This window comes from Lampetra planeri, unplaced genomic scaffold, assembly GCF_965212315.1.
Source record: "Lampetra planeri unplaced genomic scaffold, kcLamPlan1.2.h2 scaffold_366, whole genome shotgun sequence".
Classification (NCBI taxonomy): Eukaryota; Metazoa; Chordata; class Hyperoartia; order Petromyzontiformes; family Petromyzontidae; genus Lampetra; species Lampetra planeri.
In genome coordinates this window covers 29,131-39,228 of record NW_027615189.1, presented here as the reverse complement: position 1 = coordinate 39,228, position 10,098 = coordinate 29,131, and the positions used below count along the sequence as shown (strand labels likewise).

Below are 10,098 nucleotides of genomic sequence, written 5' to 3'. Positions count from 1 at the left end.
AATGAGCATGAGCCAAACGTGGATTTGAAATCTCATTATATTTCAGTGGTCCATATCGGAGGTCTGTCATAAGAGCAAAATCACACACAATGTAGGTTTTAGAACATATGCTGTAAATATGGAGACACCACGACAGACTACTGCTAAACCCATCTCACATATGTACAATTAAGGTTTAAATATCTAAATATCAAATTTAGGACTCACAGTATAATACAAATCACTTTGGTTTTGTATTCAAGGAGCAGTGTGTGTGTGTGTGTGTGTGTGTACTTGCATACACAATAAAAAAACAAGAGACAGGATCTGGTTTTAAAAACTCTCAGTAACTCTATATTGTATTAATGTACAACCGTTGAAAATTACAGCAAATTTTTTGTGAGTTTTTCTTTTTTTTCCATTTTTTTTAAACGATCTATCTATCAACAGCCATTTTCCAGAAGAGTTGTGAAATAACGTGAGCAAGAAGGACGGGGGGGGGGAAACAAATAGAAAAGCAAAGTAAAGGGGGTGAACATTAGGACAGAGCATGACACAAGGAGGGAGGAGGAAACAAATCAGCTGCGGAGTGTTTGAACGTGTGAACATGCCTTATGTCAGTGAGTGGTGCTGTTTGTGTGTGAGTGTGAGTGTGTGTGTGTGTGTGTGTGTGTGTTGCAGGGGGGGGCTAATGTTTCACTTGCTTCAGAACACACTAAGGATCAGTGAAGAAGGTGGGGGGGGGGGCACTACTGAAGAATTGTTCTCGGAGGATGAAGTCAGGTTTGGCACTGAACCAGGTCAGGTGTGTTTACTGTGAAACGCTGGCAACAAAGTCCGTCTCATATAACACATATATGTTTTAATCAACAGTATTATCTGTGTGCGCGAACATGCGTCATCCACGGGAAAATACACGTTTTTTCCAAGTAATTTAAGAAGTCTGCAGGACTATCACGTTACCGTCATTTGTCAGTCAACACACCTCTCACATTTATGGTAAAAATACAAGAACAAAAGCACTTTTACCAAAAATGTTCTTCCAACTCTGCCATTGTTTGTTTATTGCACCAAGTCATTGTAAATGTTTAATTAAATATGAACTGCTACTGAGGAACATATTTGAATATAAGTGTCGACCATTCCGAACTTGACTTTGTGTGCTGTGTCTTTGTCCCCGTTAAACCTCTCTAGTTCTTAATCTCGTGACTATTTCAGCATCACAGACAACAACGTTGGAGAGTGACAGCTCCGACATACTACAGGCAACATGCTGCCGAGTTGAGTGCAGCCATGATGAATGTGACGTTCTGAGGCTCGAACATGTAAATGAGAAAAGAGGGGAGACAGTTGGAGATACAATCGTGCTGCGGGGTCACAGTTCTATGAATTCTGCAGCGTTTTTCGGAGTGAGACAAAGGAGAACAAAAAAAGGAAGCAAATGAGCGAGGGTCAGAATGACTGCAACAAGGGATGGTCATGGGAAGAAAGAGGAGGAGGAGGAGGAGGCAAGGAAGAAAGGAAAGACAAGGAAGGAGGGACATGCTGGTGCTTTGCAGTCACAATGGGTCTTCAGGTGTCGTGGAAATCCTTCAGCAGTGTGCGTCGCCTCTGCTCAGCAATGTGCATCTGATTCTCCAGTTCCTGTAAATACAGACAGCGCTCATCAGTAAACACTGGGTTTCCTTGCATCTCCACTCTGCTCAAAAACAAATAGGAGTAAAACCAACATTAGGACGGAGCACATCAGAAGATAAAATCATGTCAAAGTCGGCAAGAAGGTGCTTTATTCAGTTCTTTGTTCCTTGTCACGTTCTCATTTAACACAGCTGATGTGCACAAAACACACACTGAGATCTGTTAATGAAGCACAGACGTTTGTGTGTGATTTCTGTCTGGTTAGAACATTTATTATAACAGCGGACGGCGACGGACGTAGAGACCCGCAGCATGGAGCAGAGCTCTGTGTCTGCGACCGTGTCCTGCTGTCTGTCCTTCTCCTGCTCTGACAAAAAACGGCTCAACAATCACCTCCATGACATTGTTTATGTCACGGTAAAAAATGTCGTTGCATCAGTTTCACAAAGCCGGTACTGTGACGGCAGCACCCACACCAGACTGAGTAGAGTAGAGCTGAGGCGAGCTGGAACTGTGTGGTTTGCTCACCCCTCTGTCACTGGCACTGAGCTCGCCCTCGCCTCCCACCACTCCTCTCTCGTAGCTGTCAGCCCGCTCAACCTTCCACGACAGGTTTTCAATCTCTGCCTCCAGCTGAGCCTGCTGGTACTCAAACTGCAAAGAGGGAATGTATAAATACAGACCAGAACACAGAATGAATCTCTGTCAACACGAAAGAAGACCGGAGAGATGGTGAAGAACAATCAGACAGCACACTGATGTAGTTACAACACTGTGACTGTGTGTGTGTGTGTGTGTGAGATCTGTAACAAAGAGCAGGCAGAGTTGTGTCTCACCAGTTTCTTGCGTGGGCCGGTCATGTAATAGGCGTAGGGGTATGTGTACTGCAGTGTGTAGCGACACTGGAGGAGAGAAGACACACAAAAGACAAAATATATTAAGTCCATCGAGCTCCTGGTTCTTTGTTCTGAAACAAGGTGCATCTATCTCATCCAAAATTGTCCTGATTCTCTAGACTCTTCATCATCACAGGACTTATGACGACTACACGAACAAATTCAAAAGAGTGAATGATGTATACTTTACATCATTCCACGTGCACCACCCCTGTTCACCGTGATCATGACCCCTAACAACATGTCAGCAGATCTCCAGAAAACCAGATCTTTCCTTCCAGTCAAGACAGGTGATAATGCTGGTTCCCCATGGCCAAACAGTTCAAGTTCTGGCAGGATCTAATAGTATGTTTCAATTGATCACAATCCAAGATGGCATCAGCAGTGCCGTGTTATGTACCTTAGCCAGCAGCTCTGCAGCGTTGTGAAGATACTGCCAGTCAATCCACGTTCCCAGGTTGTTCATCCACTCTCTCCTGGATCTTCTCGTGGATCCTCTGGTACGTCTGAGCTTCCAACTGCAGAGACTTGTTGTGATTTTTCCCACTGGTGTGGAAAAAGACAATGAACATGAATGAACGAGACAGAACAATAAAAGAAAAAACAATCAGTCTATATTGGATCGATACATGTCAGACTGAGTGTGTTGGAATTATACCGGTTAGTTTCCCACAAAACAATTCTCTAATCTCAGGGTGGTTTTACCCTTTACTTTTTATTGGAAGCCTCAGCATCAACGCTCTCGTGACGGAAAAAAACAAACCAAACCAAACCAAACCACGTCTCCTCACCCTCTCAAAGTAGAAGAGGTATTTTTTGAGGGCCTCCCTGGCCTGAGCCTGCTGGCTCTGGTTAACTATATCAGGGTTTTCTTTGTAGCGGCTGCATTCATAGTATTCACTGCCGTGAGTCTTCCAGTCACCGAGACACATCCAGCAGAAGTCTGTCAGGACAGAGAGACTTGTTAACGGGCTGTGGACCAGTTCCACGCTGCAAACATACATTAAATAAGTGCACACATGATACACAAAGCAAATGCTAAAGCTAGCAAACAAGTGTATGACCCACTGTGACTCAGTGATCTGTTGGGTTTTTGCTGAAAGAGAAAAACTCAAGACTTACCGTGTTTGCACTTGGAACATTGCTGAAACAAACAAAAGACACAAGAGAATGTATAATTTGTGAATCAGGAGAAAAAACTAAGGTGAGTAATCTGGGCAAATGAGCACATGTTTATGAATTTAATCAAACAGTTCATACATCTGCAATGAATCCCCATGTTCAGCACATGTATTAAATGAATGGTTACACTGTACATCACATTTACACTATATGTTAATAATTACATATATCCACATGATATTAAAAAAAAATCCTCTTTGTTTTATTTCCTCCTGTTTCTTTCCAGTTTAGCTCAAGGGGGAAAAAAAGGAAACAACCAGAAGTGTTAAAACATTCACGTGTCAGACTTCAGCTCTCGTCTGAAAATATATTTTCAGTACTTCCGGTGTTACAGGAACATGTGATTTTCAGCTCTGACTCACCATGTGATTGCACCCTCCGTTCTTCTCGATGCAGATATTGCACTTCGGACACTGAGAGAACAGAAAAGACACACTGAGTATGTGCTGTAGACGTCCAGAAAGTGGCACCTTGCAGTAGACAACTGAATGAGTAACATGCCCCGTACATCTTTAGTGTGTGCGCTGATGTAGTTGGCCGTCTCAGAGTCGTCGGCACATTTGGTTAGCCATTTCCGGATGGTCGCACAGTCTGTGGGTGCATGGTACATCTGCCGGCATTTAAAACTGAAGGAGTGATGAAAAAAAAAATCCACATTACACAGAGAAACAATGAATGACATTGTAAGACAGCATATTCTATAAGTTTGGTCTCTACTGTCATGCAGTTTGCATTATTTCAAACTTGACCTTTGCTGGCGTAAACAATGATATAACAGATGTTATCCAACTTTTGATCGTGTTCATATTCCGTTATCCCATGGTGAGAAAAGCACATTAGCACAGACTATTCATGCATCAGAAGAGTATTAGTTACTATAGAAGCAGCTTGTTTTAGTGCCGTTGCCTGTTTTACTTAGACATAGCCTCAATGGACTTTACAGTCTTGCTTACTCTGTTAGTCGTATGCACAATTCCTTAGAACTTTCCAAAGAAAAGAGTCTCCTCCAACCTGAGAGCGAGACACACACCTCTACCGCTTCTACTGCGGAGAGCCGGAGCAGAAAACTCTGACATATTTCCTTCTGGTGAGGTCTGATCGCCAATTTGGTGAAAAGTGAAGCTAAAAACACAGACTGGACTTTGTGGACATGTAGTTGCTGTTGTATGTGTGTGTATTTGTGTGCGTCCTACCAGAAGACTTCCCTGCAGCGGCTACACCGCACCCTGCGCGCCCGCGGCTCCTGCACCTTGATGACGATGGGACAATCTGCACCCGGACACAACTGCAATTGGAAGTGACTCTGCCGGTAGTAGAGACAAAGACTGAGTGAACAGATGAGTCACAATGAAGCAAAACGTCCATGTGCATCTCTGCATAAAACAACAACAACAAAAAAACAGGTCAGACACATTCATTTTACAAATTAGAAACTGGTTGGATGAAAACTTGACACTTTTCTGGGAATTCCTCTTATTCTCCACATATTTTACATGAAAAGACGAAGAAAGAAAAGTGACGCCACCCACGCGTTTTTTGTTTTGAAACATTTTGTTACATTGAATTTTATCAGCACAAACAGAAACAAACCTCGACATAGTCTCTGAAGAGGTAGCGTCTATATTTGTCCTTGAGCTCCTCTCCTGGCAGCAGTGGAAGGACAAAGTCTTCTGGCATTTGAAGGGAACAGTCCTGAGCCATGCAGGAGATTCCTACACGCACACACGCAGACACACACACACGCGCAGACAGACAGACACACACACACACACACAATAAACGACTTTATAGTAAGGCGATGTCCCACTGCAGTTGTGTCTGGTCTACGGGGTGTAATTTCCAGTGTCCAAGTGGGTTCAGGCATCCTTCGTTCAGCTGATACACATCTATCAGCTGCAGAAGGACTCAGCTATGTGGACTTAGTTTATCAGAGAGACAGGAAGAAAAATGCCCCACACATGTACAGCTGAAGGACAGGGAGACGGGTGAACTTTATATGCTCTAGCAAACATAAAATACACTGCACTAATGCACCGCGCGCGCGCACACACACGCACTGAGGTAAATGTTGCAGCAGATGGGCGCAATCACAGCCCTCTATTAGGTCTGTCTCGTCTCTAACACTCACAGGTCACTCTTAGATTCTCCCCACAAAAACAAGAACAGACACGGACCTGTGCACTGAACATCCTGCCAGGAACTGCTGCCTGTTCTGTCATTACAAAACAAAATAATGAAGTGACTCGTCTTGCCAAATGAAATCAACAAACCCCTGCTGGTCTGACAGGAAAGTGAAGATTAAGGCTTGTGTTTACACTGCACGTCAAGGACCAGATCACATTCAATACTCTGAGACGCAGGTTTAAATCTGACCCATACCCGACTGATACCTGAGCTTACGCTTGATTAACACTTTACCCCCGCGACGCAGGGACTTGCAGAAGTGGAAGAACAACAGTCAGCAAAACAATGGTCTTTATCAAGAAAACTTTATACATTTTTAAGCCATGTGTACATGGAGATGGAACCAGAATATATGTTTTTTAAAATTTCCTTACACATGGAATTGTAATGCAATTCCATCAGTTGTAATATGGACCAACGGACACAATCACATCACATCACTGCAGAATGAACACAACATAGTGAGCCGCCGTATTAGCAGAGTTAGTGCATGGACGACAGGTCCCATGCAATAAAAATAATAATAATAATAATTAAAAAAAACATTTGCGGATTCACCTGAACTCTTCTGAATGGGCATGGCCTTAGATGTAAACCTGGATCTCACTTTAAGGAGAGGGCTCCAGGCAAGTGGTAAAAACACAGTGAAGTGAGACTAATGTTCATTTCATATGTGTATATTTCTTCCGGGAGACTCTCTTTCCTAATGACGCCCTACTGGATAAAATCAGAAATGATCTGCTCTGCTTATTTAAAGTACATTCAGAGGATATGAAATTATAAAGAAGGTGTAACAAACGTTAATGTGCCTGAATCACATTCTTATATTTGATTTAATTACAATAAGGGAGATGTGATTTGCAGCACAAAAGGAGTGGGGCATCCATACTAAATACAAAAGGTACAGAGGACTAAGACACAGCATGCTAAAAAATTCTTAATAAGGAAGGAAAAAACATCTGATCCCAAGCACTTTTCTACGGTTTAGTCCGTCCTGGGGTTTAGTGAAAACACTGAGTTCTGTCAGTTTACGTGAAACTAGGATTGTTGCCTGGAACGGGCCTCTGGAGTTGCATCAGTTAAACTGTGCAGTTTAAAATAACATCCTGGAACCAAACTTCAAAAAAGAACCAAACTGGAATGAAACCCTGATGGAAAACTCCAACTCCTAAACACAAAGGAGGACGTGCAGATATATGAGCAGACAACTGGACGAGGACAGGAAAAACAGTGTGACTCAGCCACTGACAGCAGCTTTGATGGCTCCACACATACACATACAGAGACACACAGACACACAAACACTAGACTTACCCACTCCCATACCATCTTTGACCAGAACAGTACAGTGCTGCTCCCAGCATGCTTTGCAGAAGGAATGCTGGCAGGGAAGTGCCAGCAGCGAGTCTCTTCGTACAACCTGTAGACACACACCGCACTGGAGCGACTGGGGGGCCTGAAACACACACACACACACACCACACACACACACACACACACACAACACACACACACACACACAACACACACACACACACACACACACACACACACACACCACACACACACACACACACACACACACACACACACACACACACACTACACACACACGACAGAGATGTAACATAAATTGAATATAAAATAACCGGTTCCAAATATAGAATATTATACATAGAATATATTAATACAAATAGTTAAAATAATGTGTGTCATTTAACAACATCCTGATGTATTTGTGTGTGTTACTCACAGTGACCGATCTGCTGGTGGTGCTGGGCTGAACCAGAGCGTCTGACATCAGCATAGATGAGTTGGACTTATATCTGTGGGGAAACACAGACAGGGCTGTAGGTCAGACAGAAACAAGAACAACACAGAAAACTACTACGAGATGAATGAAGGCGTAAAGGATTAAAATAAAGGAAGTAAGTGAACAAATAAGTGATTGTTAAGAAGGAACGGTCACAGAAACAGTCATAAAGACCAGGGACAGGACAAAGAAGAGGTGAACAGACCTACCTGTCCAGTATTTGTGAAACCTGCCAGTGAAAATGCACAAGGATCAATTTTGCTACCGCTGGTAAAACCTGAGAGAGAAACAGAACGGAGACAGATTCCACTGAAATGTTGCTGCACATCAAGTCTGTGCAACTGTGATGATAAGCAGAAGTCATGGCACCACTTTAAGCCACCACTTAATGCTTCCTGACTCCTGCCCACTAAGTACCTCATTGAACTGGGTTAATGATAACAGGACCACTGAGAAGAGAGAAGCAGTCACTCACCGACATCTATTCATGTGTTATTTTGACCCATGTCAATAATGGAATTTCAATTTCACACACACATAAGACCCTGTCGACAACCCGATCCAATGTCAGGACCAATTACCAGCCCAGAGAACTAAAAGGCCACCGAGTCGCTGGTGTGTCCAGTAATGAGTGTCGTATATTAGGCCTAGAGGACGTGGCCTTGAATTATTCAGGATTTCATTAAAGCGTCATTTACCACAGATGCAGAGAAAAGAACCTAATGAAAGTGTTTTGTCCAGACCATGACCGCAGTGCTGACGCCTCTTCTTCATGGTATAATTACAAGCATCTGCTCTCAACTCAGACTCATTTATTGTCACTGTGTTACATATTTGTTGTTGAATCAAAGAATCCTTCACTGATTCCAAGGTAGCCAACAGCTGGACAAAAGTACAGTCAGGCAGAGACAAATACATATTTCTAAAATCAGTGTGAGCAGCTGTAGTTTGAGAACAGAATCTCTACGCAACAGAAGTTAAACATTCCGGTTATTAACACCTTTTTAAATAAAACATACCCAGAGGCTTGCCTGGAGATACCTGCATTCAATGAGTTACTTTTCTTACCCCTTGCTAATTTGTGTAGCACATACACAAAGTGGAATTTAGTTTGAAAACTAGCCACAGACTCACCTTCAGTGCAGCAGCCACAGTGTTCACCTCCTCTATCAGCACCCGCTGGCTCTCTTTGTACGTCAGACATGTGAACTGGTACTCCTCCGGATCGAAGGAGTCAGCGCCCTGCTGCTCCACATCACTGGCCACGCCCTCATAGTAGGTTTCAATGTCACCCTGATCCTCCTCCTCTCCCCCATCGTCCTCATCCTCTTCTTCCTCCGTGTTTACCCCAAAGTCTTCCTCATTGCTATCGGACGCCTGGCTGTTCATGTCCACAGACATCCAGTCGACTATCTTGACCGTCCGGGCAGGTAGACACCCCGCCTACCCGTCGGATCCCAGTGCTCCCGTTCCTTAGCGCCTCCCTTAGCACCTTCTTATGGTGCCACCCAGAGACACCGTGCTTTCCTGCCTGACTGAGGCGCGTTGGCAGCGCGCTCAGCAGCAGCGAAAGAAGCAGAAGAAGTCACACTCACCGTCGCTCATTTGGAAAGTTGGTTACTTTGTTATCTGAGGAGAAAAAAAGTACTGGAGGGAGGGGAAAAGAATGATGTGGGAGACTAATGGGAGTGAAATAAAGGTGAAGAAAAACAAGGAAAGAGGTGGGAAAGAAGCAAACAAATGCATAGTTGATTGAATGCTTTGGTAAATAATGTATTACAGTATGTTGGGGGTAAATAAAATCCTGCAGTGGTGACTTAGGTGGTTGCATATCTTGTGCCTTTCTACATGAATCCAACTTTTACTTTTTTCACACGTACATTCATAAGCATATTCATGGTTTAGAGGATTAAAGATGCAAAACAGATAACACACAACATGTGTGAAACACATAAAAATTGCAATCCATTATTAAGAAACAAAATGGCCAAGAATATTCATTTAGGAATCAGGAATAAACTGATAACTGCAAGCACACACCAACAATAAAGACTATTATAACCAAACACCATACATTGGAATATGTTAGTTAGAGTCAACAGCTCTGAAAAATCAGATTACATGACATATAATCAAATCAACTGCAGCGCGATGTCAACCAATGACTAGAACTCATGTGCTATTTTGAACAGACCGTAAAGCTGTAGTCTGCTCATAAACTTTTGGAGGACAAAGTTAATCCCGAGACAGGAGAATGTGTTTTCTGTCTCCACACCAGCTAAAACTTTGTTATAGCTACAAACTCCTCACAGCTTAGACAGTTCCCGGACCGGGAACATGCTCTTTTCGGAGTTCTGCCCAGAATGATTCAACGACACCGGGTCTCAAATGCAAACGTCCACCTGA

The 10,098-nt window shown here is 43.3% G+C and overlaps 1 protein-coding gene across 1 annotated transcript; it reads right to left on the bottom strand.

Annotated features, from left to right (window-relative positions):
- Positions 1–1,551: 1,551 nt before the first annotated feature.
- Positions 1,552–9,093, bottom strand: LOC144740968 (E3 ubiquitin-protein ligase ARIH2-like). Its single transcript, XM_078623663.1, is given in 16 exon segments — positions 1,552–1,623; positions 2,146–2,271; positions 2,454–2,519; positions 2,914–2,979; positions 2,981–3,052; positions 3,054–3,059; positions 3,305–3,456; positions 3,636–3,657; positions 4,058–4,108; positions 4,204–4,321; positions 4,889–4,998; positions 5,286–5,407; positions 7,194–7,335; positions 7,633–7,705; positions 7,902–7,969; positions 8,827–9,093. Coding segments are annotated over 16 exon segments (1,533 nt in total).
- Between the last annotated feature and the right edge of the window lie 1,005 nt (positions 9,094–10,098).